We start from the raw sequence: 18,998 nt of genomic DNA, 5'->3' as shown, positions 1-18,998 counted from the left end.
CCCTTTCGGGCCTGCCCCTAAGCCGGAAGTTAGCAGACATCACAGTCAGAGGAGGCAAACCACAGCGTCCTAAAGATGGATGCTGCTGTCAGCTACGAATCCCTCTCACTCCACCGAAAGTGTTTTCAAGTAAGGAATAAGCAGGACAAAAGTCCACAAGCCTCACCTCCTTTCCAACTGGGTCACTCAGCCTACAGGTCTGGTCTTCTGATTCCTGATTAATATTTATCTGCTTCATTCCTCACCACGATGACTACAACTGCCCCAAGACTAAAACCACTGTCTGCCTCTAAAAATGGACGGCAGCGCTGCCAAACCAGCACTCCTCCGAACTCATTCTTCATACACCCTACCTGTTTAAACAGCCCAAGACTGACTACCCCTGACCCAGTCTATCCCCAAACACAGACTAGAGAGCAGTTACAAAAAAAAAAAAAAAGGCATTTCCAACAGATGCGGGCCTTCCTTAAAACACGCGGAGGCCTGCACGGCCCCAACTTCACCAGCTCCGGAAGCAGCCCCTCAGCCCTCACGCACAGACCGAAATGTCGCTCTGACACCAAAGCACGAGTCAGACTTCAACCCGCAGTGCAGGTCAGTGCATCCCAGAAAAACCCAGTTTGCTTAACGTCCAACACGCACGCACGCTGCGGCCAGAAACAGTCAGAAATCGGCCAACGGGAGGGGAGACTAGACAACCGGAGAAGCGAGAGGGAAGACTTCACTCGGAATCACACGCGCGCACTACCTACCCGCAAACTGCAGTTTTATATAGAAAAATGTTGCCAAACCCAAAAGCATCAGCTCTTCGACAGGCCCCGCGAGCCCCCGGGGGCTGCAGTCGGGCCCGAAGGCCCCGCGCCCTTCCCCAGCGCTGACGCGCACACAAAAGCCCGGCAAACAGCCCCTGGTCGGAAACGGGAAAAGTCGCTCGGGGCCGGCGACCTGCCGCCCCGATGACAGCAGGAGACGCGGCCGAGGCCGGCTGGGCCGCCGCGCACGGGCCCCCCCACCCCGGGCCTCCCCCGCGCCCCCCGCTCCAGCCCCGAGCGAACGGCGCGCGGCTGCGGGGGAAGAGTCCGAAGAGGCGAGCCTTTCCGGGGGGCGGGGGCCCGTCCTGCGCCGGCGAACGGCGTCCCGGCGAGCAGAGGGGCAGAAAGTCCTCCAAGTCCCGCTCCGGTCCGCGAACGGCCGGTCCCGGCTGCGTCGGCCCCCGGCGCGCCCCAGAGGCCCCGCCGAGGACAGCGGCGCCGGGGTCGCTCGGAAGCGGAGCCCCACCCGGGCGGAGAGCGGTGCCCGCTCCGGCGGCGGCGCGGCGGAGGAAGGGGGCCCGGCTCCGCGCGCCCGACCCCGGCCGCTACAGAAAGAGAAGCCCGCCGAGCTCCCTCCCCCGAGCGACGCCCGCGCGTCCCGGCGGCCGGCGGGGCCCGGACTGCGCGCGCGGAGCGGCCCCGGCCCCCCGAGGGCACCCCCGGGGCCGGAGCGAGCCGGCGGGGGGCGCTGGAGCGGAGCGGAGGGGAGCGCGGCGGGCGGGAGGCAGGGAGCGGAGCGGGGATGGCGGGGGAGACGGGGCGCGCGGGAGGGAGAAAGAGTCAGAGCGGCGGGAGCGGAGGGACGCGAGGCGGGGGCGCGCGAGGCCGAAGGCAAAGGCCGGGGAGCGCGCGCGGGGCGGGGGAGGGGACGAGGTGAGGGGAGCGCGAGGCGGGGGCGCGCGGGGCCGGGCGGGGGAGGGGGACGCGAGGCGGGGGCGCGCGGGCGGGCGTCGGCTCGCGGGCGCTTCCCCTCCCCCGCCCTCCACCTTTCCCTTCCCCCACCGCCGCCGCCGCCGCCGCCGCCGCCGCCGCCCGGCTCCCCCGGTCCTCGCGGCTCGCCGCCCCCGGGCGGGCGGGCGGCCAGGCGGGCCTAGGCCAAAGCTCCTCACCTGGCGGTGGCGGGGTAACTCCCGGCGAGCTCGCCTCCTCAGGCGGCGGCGGAGGCGTCGAAAAAGGGAGGCGACGGCACAGTGGGTTCCGGGCCCCGCCGACGGGACCGGGGGCGGGGGTGGGGGAGGGGGCGGGCCGGACCAGGGCGGGCGGGCGGAGCAGACGCTGCGGTACAGACGGGGGGCAGCGGCGGCGGCGGCGGCGGCGGCGGCGGCGGCGGCGGCTGCACCGGCGGCGGCACCACACAAACAAGGACGCTGATTGGGCAGCTGCCAAGCGCCTCGGCTCCGCCTTCCCCACACGCCACGACGCCCATTGGGCGACCCCAGCCGGCCTCCCCGCCCTCCTCTGCTCGGCCACACCAATAGAAGAGGGGGTGCCGGGACTACACCCCACTCTTGAAGAGTGAGTGGCCGGAGCAGTGATGATTAGCGTACGGAGTACCCAATCCTAAGCGGAGGAGGGGGATGGTCTAGCGGGGGCGCGTTAATGGGTACCTCGGCCAGTCCCAGACACATCCGGGTCTTCAGCAGCCCATTTAGTGTCGGGGGTCAAAAAATCGCTTCAGGCTGCAACTTTACCTTAGAGACGTTTTGGTCCCCAGGCAGCCGCCGTACCCCAGTATCCCCAAACCCGGCTGCCCCCTCGGCCCGCTCTCATTCTTCCGACTCCAAAGATGGAGACTGGCGAGCGGCGCCGGGCTCCGCGCTGGGTGGTGGCTCCTCGCGACCGAATCCCGGAATCTGACGATGGCAGCGGTCGCGGGCGCTCGGGGCTCGCGGTCTGTGCGAGGCGGGGCGTGGCCTGCCCGGGGCCGGCGGCTTCCTGGTGTGCGTGGGGCCCCGCGCGCCTGCGGCGGTGCCTGGGGGCCGCGAGGGGCCGGCGGGGCGCGGGGCGCGGGACTCGGGGCGGGCGCAGCGCCGGCGCCGTGACGGCGGCATCCGGCCCCGCAGAGCCGGCGGAGCGGGCAGGGGCCGGCGGGGGGCACCGTCCACCCCCACCCCCCGGGGCGCAGACCCGGCGACGCGCCCGGAAGTCCCCACGCTCGGTTCCCGCCGCGGCCCGAACCCCGAGCTCAAGGAGCGGCTCCGAGACGTGGAGTAACTCGCGCAGGTCGACGGCGCGTCTGGGAGAGAGCGGGGCTTAGATCCCCGAGAGCCTGGGCTCCCGGAGCACCGCGGCGTGCCCGCGCGGCCGCGGAGAAGTCGTGCGGCGCCGTGGCCGCGCAGCGGGCGGAGGGGCCCACCTGAAGACAGGTGCACCCCGGGGTCACCGCGGTGGGCGGAAGCCTCGTCTCGCCCCGCACAGGGTCCGCGCGCAGTCACCGGCCTGGCCTGGGAGCTTGGCGCTCCGTCTTAGCGGTTCTAGGATGCGGGTGCAAGTGACTTAGCCGCTGCCCGCTGTGTCCCGCTCTCCCTTTCCGTGGACGGGAGTGATGGAGAAGAGTCCAGCGCAGAGCGGAGCTGTGAGGTTACGAAGTAGCGCGTTGAAAATGTGCAGGACAGTGCCAAGGACACAGTAAGCACTCAGCAGGCACGGTACTGTGTCCTACTTGGACCCGCCTTGCACATTTCTCAGTTTAACGCTTTCCCCGACTCAGGTATTTGACACACAGGACAGAGGGCCCATCGTGCAATCAGGCGGCCCTCCAGGAGCTGGGGGTATAGCAGTAATTGTGACCGAAAACCACCGCCCTCTTTCCCTAACCTGCTGCTTTGCCCATTATCACTCGGCTGCCTTCTCCGGCGTCCGCCGAGCCATCCTTCAAGGGCGGAGAGGAAGGGAAGTACGGTGGTGGAAGACACCAGCCTGACCAAGAGCCTAGTGAAGCCTGAGAAAACTTTTCAACAGAATTAAAGTCAACGGTGGAGGGAACGTTCAGTCTGGAGTGATCCAACTCCAGGGAAGACCAGTGTGAGGCCACCGTTGCGGCCGGGACCTGACCGCGCCCTCTGCAGACTACCTGTGTGTCTGAAGCTGACACTGACCGCGTGTGCTCAGCGCTGGATGTGGATGGCGTAATTAACCTTGAAAAACCACCTCCTCAGTCTGCACACAAGGAAAAACCGAGGCACAGGAGTTAAGTAATTTGGCCGATATAATAAAATTCGTAAGTAGGAGAGACAAAATTTAATTAAAATTTTGTACCCAACCCTGTATATGCTCTGAAGTCTGGAAAGAGAAACTGGGCCAGGACGAGGCATGGCCTCCCCCATGCAGTCCCCCTGGGCCCCAGCACAGAGATGTCAGATGCCCTGGTGAGTACTTTGCTGTTGGGATTTCCAGATAGTCTTGTGGTGCAAGAACTCTGTAGTCCTGTGCATGTGACCATAGGGCTCAACAAGGAGGCATAAAGGTGCGGGCGCACTGGAGATGAGGGGCAGTTACCCTGTTCATCGGAGTCAAGGGGCCTTCTAGACCATTAAGACTGTATGCTCTGTCAAAGTAGGGACTGAGCCCTAAAATTCTAGAATTCCAGGCAGGTCAGCACTCTGCTGGGCACACCGTGCTCTTCACTTGTGAGGCTGCGGGGGGCAGGATGGCTGCTCCCTTGCAGAGGTGGGGAGAGGCTGGTTTTAGGGAGCAAGGTCTGATCAGAGCGTGGGCTGATGTGAGGATTTCCCCTCTGAAGAAGATGCCTCCTAGTCCCAGGCAGGACAGAAGGTACTTCCCAAGGCCCAGCTTCCCTCCTGTGCAGCTCTTTTCGGAGGGAAAGCATCTCTCATACACAGCACAGGATGGGGAAGGGTTGGTCCTGTGGCCTGAAGTTTCCCAAATTCAGAAGTGCTACCACTCTGCATCCACTGTTCTCCACCCCTGGGAATTTGCACGAAAACCTCACGTTAACTCATTCCCCCCAGAGACACTCCTGCCTGCCTTCCCCAGGGCGGGCCTCTTGTTGGCTAATTCCCTATTCCCTTTGGTGATTGGTTTTGCAGCTCTGTTAGGGGTTCTTTCCGGTGTTTATTTCATCATACAGGAAAGGGAGAGTTGGGGGTGGGCTCCTTGGTCCTTGCCTTAGCTTCCTGATCTGTCCCCAGGCCAAGAGCCTGGCTGGACGGGTCCTGCAAGCAGCGAGAGCAATGGGGGGCGGGGGGGACTAGGATGGGGGCCAGGGGTCCCAGGATGCCAGAGAGCCACCAGCACCAACTACTAGGGAGAGGGCTGTCCGCTCTGGGAGTACTAGAGAGGCCGAGAGGCAAAAGCTGGGGGAGACGGTAGAAAGCAGAGATGAGCTCAAGCCCCCAGAGAATGGAGCCTTTGTGTGGGGTACAAATGAGGGACAAGGGGGTGACTGTGTGGGAGGGCCGGAAGCACCACACAGACTGGCACCACCACAGGCAGCACCAGACTCCCCCCTCTCCTGCTCCGAGAGCGCCCCGAGCCCCACAGGGCCAGTACCAGCCCGGGTCCAGGAAAGCAGGGCCTGCCTGAGGCCGCAAGGAATGGGAGGGGGGAAAGGACGTGCGACCCCGACCCCGGGAAAGAGCGGCGTCCCCTGCCATTATCCCAGACGCAGGGAACAGGAGGCAGAAGGAAAAAGACAAGCAGCTTTTACTCTATTTACATCCAACAAAACTTCGCAAGGAACAATCCTTACTGCGCAGCCAGGGCCCTGGGCGGGCGAGGCATTCCCCACAGCAGAGGAGATGGGAAGGGTTAGGACTAGAAGGGCCCGGCTGTTCCTGAGGGGAGGATGGGGCTTCTCTAGCTCCCTCCTGACTTTGCAGGAGCTGCGAACCACTGAACCACGGTGCCCTGCTTCCCTTCTTTTTCATCATCCCTAGGAACCTCATAAGCAAGGGGCCGTGGTTCCACAATAAATAACTGAAAACGCAAACACTAAGGTGGGAAGACCTGATGGAGAGCTTTGGGCTACTTCAGCAGTTCCCAGGAGGAAGGCCCATCACTGGTGGAGAACGGCATGCCTCCCTCTCATCCAGGGCAAAGGCTCAGTAGCTCTGTACCTTTCCAGTTGTTTTTTAAAACAAAAACTTAGACAATGACCAGGGCAGTGCAGATCCGTGGGTACCCTGGAAGAGAATTCCCGGTATAACCTGGGGAGAACCAGAGCTGTGCCAACTCCCGCCAGGCCTCATACATCAGCGAGCTGTGCCAACTCCCGCCAGGCCTCATACATCAGCAGGAGCATCCTGCGCAGGCTGGAGATAGGGGGACTGTGACCTTTGCTAACAGTGGGTCCCTCTTCTTGCTGCCCATATTCGGAGCCTACGGCTGGGCCTGCCTCCCAGCCCGCTCCCAACTCCTCTACAAAAGGAGTAGGAAAGCAGGGTAGCTCTAGAATCCGTTCTCCCCCACCTCCCCACCCCAGGCTGGAGAGGAGAGCTTAAGGGTCCCTAGCATTCCAGAGGTGCTCCAAAACACTTGCGACAATCAATGGCCTTTGGGGTGGGCATCTGTGCCCGTCGCTGCCTCAGCTCCTCCTTGCCCATGCTGCTGGCCAGCTTGTTAAAGGCGGACTTGTACTTCTTGTCGAAGGCCCCTAGGAAAGAGAGTGGAAGCGGGCAGGGCAACGGATTACAATTTTAACCCCCCAACACCGGGCCCCAGATACTTTTAAACTCCCTAGCCCCTGCCTGCTCCCTCACCAATGTCCACGTGGTCCTTGCCCAGAGCAGCCATTGTCAGGAATAAGATCTCACGGTAGATGCCCCTGGAGTGGAGGCAGAGGGTCCGAGTGAGAGAAAGGGGGTACGGACCCGGGGACAGGCCAGGGACCTCCCGGGTGGGAGCACCGTACCTCTGCAAATGAAGACCACTGGGAGGCGGTCCTAAAGTCTCCAGCAGGAGCCCCACGGCCTTGTGCACCTCGTTGAGACCCACGTGGCGCAACACAGCCTCCAGCAGCTCCAGGCCCAGGGCTGCAGGGATGGGGCCGGGCCATACCACCCGCTGCGGGATCTGGCCTAGGTGAGAGAAGGGAGGCAGCCGGATCGCTGCGCCCTGCGGGCATCACCCACTCTTCCCAGCCTAGGCCGGACACCAGACTCACTGTGGACCCTCCAGAGCACGTAGAGAGGTGGGCAGCTGCTGGGATCGGGGGTCAGGACGTCCCACAGCAGCCGCACCTGCACAGCCGCCGGGTCAGGCATCAGCCAGGGAGGCGGGGCCTGCAGGGGCCGAGACACGGGGCAGGCTCAGGGGCCAGCTGGCAGAGGGCAGGAAGCGGAGCGGTGGCAGTGCTCCAGGACACAAAGGGACGCTGCGAGCTAGAGCCAAAAGGAAGAGGAAGAGGAGCCCTCGAGTCCCCAGGGGAGTGCGAGCTCTCCAAGGCACACACTTGGTCCTGGAGCTGCTGCATCCCTTGTCCCTAAAAGCTGTCCCTACAAGCTGCCCGGAGCCTGAAAGGTCCTCGGTCAATGTTGGCGGAATGACACCACCGTCAGGGAGTCACTGGGTAGGAACCAGGCACCACACGGGCATCGAATGAGCCTGGGCACTTAGGCTGTTCTACAGATGAGAAAACGGAGGCTCGGTTTCTCCGAGGGGTCAGCCCAGGCCTGTGACTCGCTCTGCAGGGCCTGAGGGACAGACCCAGAGGCGAGGTGTGCAACAGCCAGCAAGCACCAGCAGGGGCCACGGGAGGGCACTGACCTGCGAGGGTGGGGGGCCATCACAGGAGGCCAGCACCAGGCATGGCAGAATACTGGGCAGCCGCAGCCGCTGGAAATACCACAGAAGGTTCCAGAAGATGATGGGATGGGCAGCAGGCAGCTCAGGCAAGGCCAGCACCTCACTGCCCTCATTTTCCACCAGCGACTCCAGTTCCTTACGCAGCACCAGGGGACTCAGGTATGCCCAGGCACCCTCATCGACCCGCCGGGAGGCAGCCTGTTGGGCACCAAGAGGGAGGACGGTTCCAGCCCCAGAACCTGCTTCCCACCGAGCCACCATGGGCCACAGCTCCCAAGATGCCCCATACCCTCGATGCCCGTCGCACCCCACCACCGCCAGGCAACACACATGGACCCCCACCATTCTCCGCTGGCCCAGCCCTTACCCCTGTGTGCCCGTTGCACAGCTGGGGCTCATCCAGGGCAAGGCAGAGCCTGCGGTCACTGAGCACGGGGCCTGGGCCCCCAGGGACGGGAGCATCTTTGCTGCTACTGGCACCGGCAGGGACAGGCTTGGGGCTGGGGGCACTGCAGGGGGATAATGGGGGTCAGCCCCAGAACTCCCACCTCCAAGTCCCGCCGTAATACTTTCCCTCCTTTGGGCACCTGGGTCGGGAGTCAAGGGTTTGGACGCTGAGCAGGGGCACAAAGGGGCAGGCACAGAAGGGGCACACTGTGTTGAGGTTGGAGTCGTCGGGCGCCCAGCCAGCCATGATCTCCTCGTCGTACACCAGCGAGTCACAGGCACTGCACAAGGAGCAGCTGGAAAGCAGGATCTGCGGGCGAGAAGAGCCCCCGCCCCAGGCTCAGGAGCCCAGGCTCTGTCCACCTGCCCCAGCCTCTGCCTCGCCAGAGGGAAGGTCGGGGGGCGTCTGCATGTGGGTGTGGGGCCCATCTGTGCAGAAGGGGCTCTCCTCACTTCCAGGGAAGGCGGCTGCGAGGACCCAGGGGTGTCACTGAGGCGCTCAGAGGACCGGCGCAGGCCCAGGCTGCTGACGGAAGACTCAGAGAGGTCCCACTCGCTGCCCAGAGAGGCCGAGCTCTGCCACAGCAGGAGAGGGGCACTCAGTTGGCGCCGCCACCCCCCCCCCCTTCTGGGCTCTGTTTCCAGGCCTCTGGCCCTGGCCCTCGCAGGCTACCTCGGACGCGGTGGATCCAGGCCGCTCCCGGGGGCGCAGGAGGCTGTCCATCGGGCTGCGGTGGGCCGGAGGTGGCAGCTCAGGGGGCAGCTCAGGGGGCGCAGTGCGAGAGGCAGGGGAGCGGCGGGAAGGAGTGAGCAGTTGCTGTAGGCGGGCGCCCAGCCCTCGTCGCGGGGTGCTGGCCTCCTCCTGACGCCCGCCAGCCTTGGGCGCCCACCCGCTCAGCCCCTCCAGGGCTTCCACCGACTGGGCGCTCAGAGCTGAGCCCGAGTCCTCTGGGCTGCCTCCAGGGGCCGGCTCCTCGCCAGTCAGGCTCAGGTCGGAGAGGCTCCCATCACGCCAGGGGACAGGGGAACCCCGGGGCTCCAGCACCCCCAAGGCCTCTATCACTGCAGGGCAGACACGAGTCAGAGAACACAAAGCCTCGCCCATCGTCCAGGAGCCAGGGAAGCACAGCCCCTGCCCGCAGAAAAGACAGCAACCGGGCAAGGTCCCCAGCTTCCGCAGCACCCCCCATCACCTCACAGCCTGGCTCTGCTCTCTCCCTCTCTCCCTGCCCCGCGGTAAGGGAAACCAGCTGGGCGGAGGACTCCAGCAGACACTCACTGTGGGCCACGCCGGCCTCCACGGTGGGCTGCGCCCCGCGGGCACTGCCCAGACTGCCGCTTTTCACCAGGCGCCCCGCGGGGGAAGCCGGGTCCCGGAAGCTTCGACCGGCCCAGGTGGTCTGGCGCTGAAGTGGGCGGGTGGGGGAGGGCCGTTCCAGGCAGGGCTCTGCGAAAGACCGGGAGGCGGCTAAAGACAGCCGGATAGAAGCCCAGCCCCTATCCCAGAACAGGGCTCCTTGGGTGGGTCTGGGGTTTCTGGGGTTGGAGCCCCCCACCCGGCAGAACATCCTCTCCTTCGTTACCAGCCAACTGCAGCGTCCCCGTCCCCAGGACACCCGATGCCAACCACAGGGTCAGCCCCGGCTCTCTGCACCTCTCCCTGCCGGAGCCTGGCTGCTCGGCCCCCAGCCCAGACCCGTACCCACCTGTCCGGCCGCTGCCCGCCTCTTGTGCGGCCGCCTCCTGTTCCCGCCGCCGCCGTTCTCTCAGGGGCTGGCGGAACTGAGCAGCCCCCAGGACAACGTTCCGGAGCTTGGCCCAGCGCAGGCGCCCACCCGGTGTACCCGACAGCCACTTGCTTTCCAGCACGGCCTGCCAAGCACAGTGCCCATCAAGATGGCCTTCTTCACGCCCTGACCGCAGCCGGGTGGCCGCTGCCTGCTCCAGGGACGCCAGGCGCCCAGGGGCCACCTCCCCCTGCAAACATCCTGCCGATGGTTCGGCCAGGAGCAAGCCCACCTGGGCGAGATCTGGAGGAAACCAGAAGCTGTGTGGATACTTCGTATCCAGACTCTGCTACTTAGGAAGCATATGGCTTTGAAAAAATATTTTCACTTTTCTGGTCATCGATGAGTTTCATCATGTAAAAACCAGTTCGGTACCGTGGTAAAGGGCCCAAACGCAGAAGCCGTTGCTCTGCCTGTGTTCCGTGCCCTGACTCCCTCATTTCCTCCCTGTGGAACCCTGGACAAGCCTGCCACTTTCTGCGCCCTCACCACACCCCAAAAGATGCGGGGGGTGAGGGGGGCGGCCTGCATTAACGATGAACAGAGAGCAAATGCGTGAGGGGCAGGGACCACTGGCTCACATCAGGACTACCGCGCTCCTCGTCGGGGCCCAGGCAAGTGAGGGAGCCGCCTGCGTTCCTGCCCAGTACAGGGGCTGACGGTGGTCACAGGGCCGGTCTGCGGCGGGGGGGCAGGGGCATCAGGGAGCAGCACCCTCCCCGCACCGCACCTGGCACTGACGACTGTCCCGCCCCAAGCAGACCCCGAACCTTGTTGTAGTAGCCGTAGGTGATGGTGTTGGGCACGACACCCGCCCGCCGCATCTCCAGCATGACGCGCACGGACAGCACAGGCTGCCCATAATGGGAGCACAGCTGCATCAGCACCCGGTAACACACCTGTGCCGGGAGACAGCGGGGTGAGGGGCCCATCCCCTGCCCCCACCCACGGCTCAGCACCCCCTTCTCCCCCCCAACCAGCGCCCGGGTTTCAGCCTCCCTCGGTCCCCACAGACCTCACGGCTCCCCCTACCCCAGGGCCCTGGCAGCCTCCCTCCCTGCCCGCAGCCGCACAGGCCCCCACCTCATCAGGCAGCACCACCTTGCGGCTCTCCATCTGGCGCAGCACGTGGTAGGCCGTGTGCAGGGCCTGTACGCGGGAGGGCGCCGAGCGGACGTACGCCGGCAGACACAGGAACCACAGCCCGTAGCAGTGTCCCAGCAGGCACCGGGCCCACAGCTCCGGCACGGCTGCTGACTTCTGCGCCGTCCGCTGGGCCACCTTCATCTCCTGGATAGGGCAGGGCACACCCGGGTAAGGACCAGGCCACGGCATATCTCAGAACGGTGGGGGAGACGCAGACCCCTCCCCGAGGCAGGGCCTGGGCTCCGAGGGGGCAGGATGGACGCTGCACCCAGGGTTTGGTGCCGAGGCCCCAGGCAGAGACGCCCAGCTCTCAAGCGTGGACGGACCCCAGCTTCCAGAGCTTGGAAGACGAAGGTGGTGGCAAGGACAGCAGGGCCAGCAGCTGACGTCTGACGGGCCAGGCTCACTGAAACCTGCTAATCATAGCGGAGCCACCCTCACGTCTGCCTCCCAGCTAAAAAAACGGCCCAAGTCAGGTGCCGGTGTGGGGCCCACGTCCTGGTCACCTGCTTGGTCCGGCGAGGGGCAGGGCTGCTGGGCGCGCTCCGGGCCGGGCCGGGCACAGGCAGCGCCCCAGGCTGCTCCCGCGGGGACTCGAACAGCTCAGGCCGCAGCTCTGGGAACCCGTCGTAGCTGCGGGGGCAGAAAGAGGCAATAGCAGGGACCACCAGGCGAGGGCGGCCTCAGGGGAGCAAGAGGCTCTCACCAGTACTGGGGGGGCGGTTCGCCGCCCTCTGGGGCTGGAGGCTCCTCGGGGGGTGTGATGAAGACCGTGAGCTCACTCCCTGACAGCTCCTCCAGCTCCACCAAGGGCGTCGGCTCAGGCTTCTCCTGCTCCGGGTGGACCTGCCGCAGGATGGTGAGGATGAGCGTCAGGGCGGCAGGCACAGTGGGCGCCACTCCCAGCTGTCCAGGAGATGGCATCGCCGGGCAGCACCGTGATGGGGAAGGAGCACATGGGCCCGGGCGCCCCTGAGGCCCCTGAGATACCGCTGGGGGCGGGTGACGGGCACAGGGGGCCAGTGTGTCTGTGAAGGCAGCCACATGCCCTGTGTAACTGCGGCGGGGGGCACCCCGACGCGGGCCAGGGGTCCAGTGCTTGGAGCAGTAGCAGGGTGCACGCAGGGCAGACGGCGCCCAGTACCTTGTCGACACAAGAGTCGAAGAACTCGAGGGCAGCGTGCCGAGCAGAGCCAAAGGAGCACTCCTCGATGAACTGCGAGAACATCTGTGTGCGCAGCAGCTGGCAGTACAGCTTGTGGCTGGAGCGCTCCCGGGATCTGAGGAAGCCTGGCGGGGGGGGGGGGGGCGGGAAGGGTCGCAGGGGTCAGCAGGCCCCATCGGGGCCCCAGCCCCCACGGCCTCTCTTGGGCTCCTCAGGCAGGACGCCCGCGGGTGCAGAGCACCAGTCTGTGGGGCCCACCCTTCTGTCTGTCTGCACCCAGGGCCTGAGACTGGGGTCCCTGAAGTCAGGTCCCCAGGGAGAGCTTGGCCCCAGGAGCACTGCACCCCAAGCCCTGGGCCCCCAGAGGGCAGGCCAGTACTGGTGTATCTCGGCGCCCCGACTCCAAGCCCAGAGGCAAGCATGCGGCTGGTGCCTCTAACACTGCCCATCGCGCCCGTTGCCCGAAGCCCAGCACCCCTCCCCCGCCAGCAACCCACGAAGAGACAGGCCTCCCTACCCTGCAGGAAGAAGAGGTTGTCAAGATCCCGAGCCCCCTCGGAGGGGGCCTGGGTGAGCGGGCGCAGGAAGTCCCGGTAGCCCTTGAGCAGACAGGCCATAAAGCGGAGGAAGGCTCCCTGGACCTCACGCTCCAGCCGCGCCCGGCGCCCGCACACCGCCTCATAGTCCGTCAGCAGGAACTCCAGGGACGCCTCCTCCTCAGGCCCAGTGTATGCTGGGGACCAGGGCAGCTGGGGTCAGGGCCGGCTCCGGCACCCCCTGGCCGGTACTGACCGGAGCAACTCCAGTGGGGAACGGTTTCAAGCCACCCCAGTGACCCTGCGCACGCAGCGCTCCCGTGGAAACCCTAATACCTCTAAGCTCCTCAAGGAAGGTCTAGCTCTCCCCAGGCCTCCCTATCTGGGGGCTCAAGGTCAGTGCCAGTTTCTGGTCCCCACCCTAGCCCAGGGCTCTCACTCTGGTCCAGCTGCTGGTGCAGGCTCGTCAGGGTGGCCAGCAGAACCTTGTAGGGCTTGCGGGGCAAGGTCCGGGGGGACAGGGGCTTCTTCTCCTCGGTCCTGTGAGATCCGCAGAGAGGAGAAGGGGCTGTGGGGCTGCTCGCCAACCTCCCCCGGGGCTCGCCCAAGGTTGTGTGTGCGTGTGGCGGGGCCCCCACCAGCCTGAGGGAGGCCCCGCCCTCTCACGGGAAGAGCGTGTTGGTGTCAAGATCGACACAGACGACGTCGGCAGGCGGGTCGTGCAGGTCGAAGTAGCTGGAGTGGATCCCCACGATGAAGGGCACGGGGGCGCTCAGCACATCTGCCAGCGCCAGCGGGCACAGCGGGATGTAGGGGCACTGCCAGTGCAGCGGGAAGGTCATCTGGGGCACCAGGGAGGGGGGACCAGTGAGCAGGAGCCTGGGGCAGCTGAGGGGGTGCAGAGGGGGGGGGGCACAGGCCAGGGTGGGGATCGGAGAACAGCCCCCGACTCCTGCTGTATGGAGATCGTGCCCAAGGAGGAGGCCGAGCGACACCCCCACCCATGCCCCCGAGGAAGCAAGAGGAAGTAGAGTCGGGTCAGGAGCGGCTGGGGTGATGCACAGGTGGGAACCTCCCGAGGAGGAAGGGCCCGATGGGGTGGCACTCACGGAGACCAGGGCCTCGCAGACGCTGGTGAGCAGGTCTGGCCGCAGCGAATGGACCAGCAGCTTGTGCTCTGTGAGCACGGCCAGCAGCAGCGTGATGGCCAGCTCAGGGCCCAGGCTTTGCAGCAGCTGCAGGAAGCTCGCCCCGCTGCGGGGATGCCGGGAGGGGGGTCACCAGGGACCCTGGAGACCCCTCCCCAGACACCGGGCACAGAGGCCACTGGGGCCTGGCCTGTGCCCACCTGCCTGGCACCTCCAGGGTCCTTGGTCATCATAGCACCCTCCCCCCGAACACATACCTGAGGGGCAGGGGTGAGGAAACCGGCTGGCAGAGGAGCAGGTTGTCATAGGGAGACATCTGGGAGGCAGAGGAGCAGCAGGTCAGAAAGAGGAGGGCCCCCCCACCTCCTTCCGCCCCCCGCCGGGCCTAGGCTCGCACCTGCACCAGGATGCGGGGTCTCTGTGGGGAAGGGAAGGGCACGTTGTGAATGAAGTGAGAGATGTGCCTGGGGAAGAGAGGGCTGCGGGTCAGAGGCAGACACGCCAGTTCTCTCTCCCGCCCCCCTTCCCCGCTTCCCCCACAAGAACCTCATACCCCCTAGCTCGGAGCACAGTCGCTCCCGACTTCAGGCCTCGCTCACCTCAGGCAGTGGCCTCCTACGCCCCCCCCACCCCTGCACAAACCCCACAACCCCGTCTGCACTGTGGTGCACCCCTGCCCGAGCCCCCACCCACCCTCCCCCACCGGCCCCGGCCCCGCCAGCCCTCCCCGCAGGCCGGCGGCGGTGCTCACGCTTCCAGGGGCAGGCGGTGGGGGCCCGAGACGGAGTAGCGGTAGAGGAAGGTGAGGAAGGCGCGGAAGGCGGGGAAGGCGGGCCAGCGCGACAGCACGGCGATGGCGCGGCGGCTGCGCACCGCCCGGCCCCCCAGCGGCCGGCCCCGCTCCACGGCGCTCAGCAGGCCCAGGGCCCGCGCCTGGCGCTCCGACAGCCGGGCCCTCGGGAAGGCCTCGTAGAACTGCAGGGCGGCGCCGTACACCTGGGGATGCGGGCGGCGATGGGGAAGAGAAGCCGTGAGGCGGGCTCGGCGGGGCCGGGACCCCTCAGCGCCCTCGCACACCCACCTTGTCACCCGCCGCGCCCGTGAGCACGAAGGTGGAGAAGACGGGCACGGGGTACTTGGTCTGGGCAGGCCAGCACTCAACAGTGGCTCCCATGGGCAGGCAGAAGACGGGCACGGACTCGGGCAGTGGGAACGCCTCGTTGTCCTCCTCTGGGTAGCGACCCAGCAGCTCTGCGCCCCCAGCAGCGGGGTGTGGGGACGGACGGAAAGGAGGAGGGTCGGTCAGACTCAGGGGAGGGCTCTGGGGACGCCAGAGAAGGGCCGAGTGGCAACGGGGAAGTGGGGTCTGGGCACACTGAGGGTACCAGCCAAGAGGCAGCAGGCGAGGGGGACATTAAGGACCAAGGGCTTGGAGGGACACAGGGGCCACTCACCTGCCTCGTATACCAGCGTGTTGGCCTTGGCCAGGCCCACCTTGTAGCACAGGTAGACCGCTGGGCCCCACTGCCCCAGAAACGACAAGAGACAGACACATAGCCGACAAAGATTTCTGGGCGTCATGTCCTCTACCACTCCTTTGTCATCTTTTGAATTTTATTTAAAAAAATTAAAAAGTTTTTGCCCAGTGTAGAGCCCAATAATGCAGGGCCGGAACTCACGACCCTGAGATCAAGTCAGACGCTTAATCGACTGAGCCCACCTACATTGCAGGGGTCTCTTGTCTTTAAAACTCCCAATAATCCTGGGGCCTCTGGGTGCCTCAGCCGGCTGAGCATCCGACTCTTGGTTTCGGCTCAGGTCCTGATCCCAGAGTTAAGAGATGGAGCCCCATGTCGGGCTCCGGGCTGGGCACGGAGCCTGCTGGAAATCCCCCCTGGTCCTCTGTTCCTCCCCGCTCTCCCTTCTCCCTGCCCCGATAAATAAATAACATCTTCAAGGAAAAACCTCCCAACAATCCTGGTCTCCCAAGACTAGAGTCACTCCTCTGGGCCCACCCTGGGCATAAGAGGCCCCAGTGGCAGGGCGCCCTCTATGCCCTGTGCCCAACCCCCACATCAGCTCGGTGCAGTCCTTCGCACCCGGCCAAGGGGCCCTGCTCACCATGCCAGGGTTCAGGTTGCGGGCCAGTCGGCAGTAAGTATGAGGTGTGCCCTCGCCCTTGCTGGGCAGCACCAGGCAGAGGTCCGTGATGCCCAGGGCATGGAGCCCCGCCCCCTCTGCTGCCCGCCGGCAAGTGAGGTAGGTGCGGGGGTGCCCAGGGCCGGGAGGGGCCAGGTTGGCCGAGTGGCTATAGGGGGTCGTGTCCAGCACCTGGACGCCAGGCTTGGGTCGTTCCTTCCCTTCATACAGGACCCTGGACGCAGAGAGCGGGCACAGACGTCAAGGTCTAGGGGCAGACGAGAAAGACCCCATTCCTGCCAGATCTGGCCAACTAGTCCTACCCACCAGCCTTGCAGCCTTGGCCCTATCAAACCGGGCAGCAGGGCCCACTTCCTGCAGGGCTCTACCCTCCAGAACCCTGCGCGTCCTCTCCTAAGCTCGGCTCTGCTTCTCGGTCAGTACGCCCCTCTCCAGCCTTCCGCGGCTCTCCTCCTACTCATTCCTAAGCGCCAAAAGGAAAAGCTTCCACTTATGACCCCGAGCCAAGTCCCACATGCGGATAGCCTCCTTCAATCTTCTCAACCACCCTGTGGGGCGGTGTCCCTTCCCTTCTCCAGAGGGGCTCAAGACCCGGCCCCAGATCCCACAGCGAGCCAGCAGCCACACTAGTCCACCGCCCAACTCCACGTATGGACCGGGTGCATCCACCTCCCCCTGCTCCCTGTCTCCGGCCTGTTCTCCTCCTGCTCGCAACCCAGCCCCTGACTCTCCCCGCCTCCCCTGGTGCCCACACAGGAGGGACACGCACCCCAGCTCAACGAGGGGGGGCTTGTCACGGCCCCTGCGGTAGCAGATGACCGGCTGAGTTCCCCCCAGGAGGCCAGCACTAAGTTCCAAGGGGTGGCCCCCCGCCGAGGTCTGGATGCAGGTGTAGCCCTGTGGCACCTCCTCGCCCAGCGCCCTGGCAATGACTGCCACGTCCGTGATGGGATCGGCTGGCCGGGGAGCGCGCAGGGGCCCACTAGGTTCGGGGACACACGTCTCCTCCGGGATGGGTGCTCCGTTCCCTGCAAGCCCAGCTACCACGAAGTAGTCCACCAGCCGGGGGGGCCGCTCCTCCGCCATGGCCCCCGCCTCGCTCACGGCATCTGGAACGGTGGCGGCGAGGAGATGTGAAGAAGCAAGGGAGGCGACCCAGGGGCCACCCTCTGCTCCCTCCTCTCCTCAGTCCTTCCGAGGGGAGGGGAGGGTCAGTGGTGGTCGGCCAACCCTGAGCTAGCTGGCCTGTGACGTCACCAGGCAAGGAAGGAGGCCAGGACCCTCCCTCCGGGTGGCACCCACCGGCTCCCCAGGCAAGCCCCGCTCCGCTGCATCGCCCACAGCTGCCCTGGGCTCTGGCCCCACACGGCTCCCCTAATCCCTTTAAAGGGCCCACCCGGCCTGACTCCTGGCGGCGGGGACCACAGTCTTCTCTGTAATGGCCTGCAGTGACATCATGCCGACCTGACAGTCAGTTTGAAGGGTTTCCGACCTTCCCCCTCTACTGATGACATCATCAGAACCTCCCGGTCCAGCTAAGGTTCTTAAAGAGCGCACCTCTGGGTTTTCAGCAGGACCCCACGGGTTTCCAGGAAGGCCCACAAGACCCAAGTTTTCGTGCGTCTTCCCCAAACTCGTGTCCTTTCTCCTCCCTGCGCACTAACCCGACGGAAAGCCCAGCGCCCTCCACCTCCAGGAGCCTGAAGTTAGGTCGACGCCGCCGCGGGAGGCGGTCCGGCCACCCGCCCTCGCTCGCAGGGCGCAGGGAGGGAGCCGGGCGCCCCACGGGCACTCCGCGCACGGGGTCCTCACCTGCCGCCATGGCCCAACCCGACAGCGGGGGGCCCCGGGGGGGTCCCCAGAGCCCGGGCGCGCCGAGCTGGGGAGCAGCGCGGCGGGAGGCTGCAGCGCAGGGCCGGAGGCACGGGGCGCTCGGGAGGGGAAGGGAGGGCACTTCCCGAAACCCGCGAGGGGAAGCTGCGCGGGCGGAAGTCGGGCCCGGGGCGTGCGGCGGGGGGGACCGCCGGGCCGGCCCGCAGCCGCCCTCCGCCGCCCGCGCGCCCCCCCCCCCCGGGCCCCCCATCCCCCCAGCCCAGCGCGGCCACACGCGGCGGGTCCCGGCCCGAGAGCCGCGGACCGGGCGGGGGAGGGGGAGGCGGGCCGGGGGGGGCGCCCCCCGCACACCTGCGCGCCCGGCCCTGCCCGGCGGGCTCCCCGCGCTTTCACTTCCCCGCGGCGGAGGAAGCGGAACCAGCAGCGCCGCCCGCCGCCCCGCCCGCCGCCCCGCCCGCACCCCCTCCCCGCCCCCCGCCCCCCGCCCGGCCCTACCTGCCGGCCGGCGGCTCCCCGGCCCCCGGCCCGCGGGCGGGCGGCTCGGAGGCGGGCGGCGGGCTACCCGGCCCCGGACATGGCGCCCGGCTCAGCGCGCTCCCCGCCGGGCGGCGGGCGGAGGGACAGGCGGCGGGGGCGCCGCGCCGGGCTCGTCCGCGCGCCCCGCTTTCTCCGCGGCCCCCCCCACACCCCCACCGCGGCCGTGACCCCGCCGCGCCCGCCCGGCGCCTGCAGCGCGACCCCTGGCGGCCGGGAGGGCCCCCTGCACGCAGGCGGCGGGCGCCGGGCCGGCCCCGGGGCCGGGTCACATGCCGCCAGGGCGCCTGGCCGCGGGCCCCGGGAGGCCCAGGCTGCGCCGACCCCGCGACGCCCCCACTCCCAGGTCTGGGGCACCCTGCATCCCCTGCGGGCCTCGGCCACAAGCTCTCGGTTCCCTGTCCGGAAAGGGGGGCTTTGGACAGAGGAAGAGCGGAGGGCGGCGCTGCGCGGTGCGCGAGTCCCGGAGGCGGCCGGTCGCGGCGGGGACAGGAGCGGAGGGCAGAGGCTCCTGCGGCCGGAGGGCTGGCAGCCCGAGACAGAAAGAGGAGGGCCCGTGGGGACCCTGCGAGCAGGCCGGCCGGCACACAGGGACAGCGGAACAGAGCCGGCCGGGCTGGGAATGCGGGCGCGGGGAGGAAGCCAGGCGCAGACCCGCCGCGCGA

The 18,998-nt window shown here is 66.7% G+C and overlaps 2 protein-coding genes across 14 annotated transcripts in view; both read right to left on the bottom strand.

Annotated features, from left to right (window-relative positions):
* GATAD2B (GATA zinc finger domain containing 2B) overlaps positions 1-2,583 on the bottom strand; it is an 88,660-nt gene extending 86,077 nt beyond the window's left edge. For 2 of the 6 annotated variants that reach the window (XM_082703586.1, XM_082703589.1), the window contains exon 1: positions 2,504-2,583. The gene's annotated coding sequence lies outside the window, so the exon portion shown is untranslated. Of the gene's footprint in view, positions 1-166; positions 400-1,921; positions 2,185-2,503 lie in introns of those variants that run through there. The other 4 variants (XM_082703587.1, XM_082703590.1, XM_082703591.1 and 1 more) reach the window with 4 other exon arrangements.
* A 2,876-nt stretch (positions 2,584-5,459) lies between these two features.
* On the bottom strand, positions 5,460-18,422 carry DENND4B (DENN domain containing 4B). 8 transcript variants are annotated; one of them, XR_014304091.1, is made up of 28 exons: positions 17,631-18,044; positions 16,736-17,075; positions 15,928-16,180; positions 15,261-15,330; positions 14,888-15,057; positions 14,558-14,802; positions 14,204-14,270; positions 14,064-14,122; positions 13,768-13,912; positions 13,325-13,500; positions 13,098-13,198; positions 12,640-12,855; positions 12,102-12,247; positions 11,664-11,803; positions 11,464-11,590; positions 10,895-11,101; positions 10,582-10,710; positions 9,731-9,896; positions 9,304-9,471; positions 8,698-9,086; positions 8,478-8,600; positions 8,165-8,334; positions 7,945-8,086; positions 7,539-7,775; positions 6,937-7,153; positions 6,685-6,850; positions 6,533-6,597; positions 5,460-6,426 (listed from the first exon to the last, which is right to left on the bottom strand). XR_014304091.1 is itself a non-coding variant. In XM_082703473.1 (28 exons), the coding sequence occupies exons 2-28, from the start codon at positions 17,050-17,052 to the stop codon at positions 6,281-6,283; spliced, it is 4,458 nt and encodes a 1,485-aa protein (XP_082559599.1). In that variant the 5' UTR covers positions 17,053-17,075; positions 18,295-18,422; the 3' UTR covers positions 5,460-6,280. The 8 variants fall into 8 exon arrangements, 6 of the variants coding, with proteins under 6 accessions (XP_082559599.1, XP_082559596.1, XP_082559597.1 ...); XR_014304092.1 differs by having other exon boundaries at positions 17,779-18,015; XM_082703473.1 differs by lacking the exon at positions 17,631-18,044 and adding an exon at positions 18,295-18,422 and having other exon boundaries at positions 6,937-7,054.
* Between the last annotated feature and the right edge of the window lie 576 nt (positions 18,423-18,998).

Source organism: Mustela nivalis (genome assembly GCF_964662115.1).
Source record: "Mustela nivalis genome assembly, chromosome: 16".
NCBI lineage: Eukaryota > Metazoa > Chordata > Mammalia > Carnivora > Mustelidae > Mustela > Mustela nivalis.
This window is presented reverse-complemented; position numbering and strand designations above follow the sequence as displayed.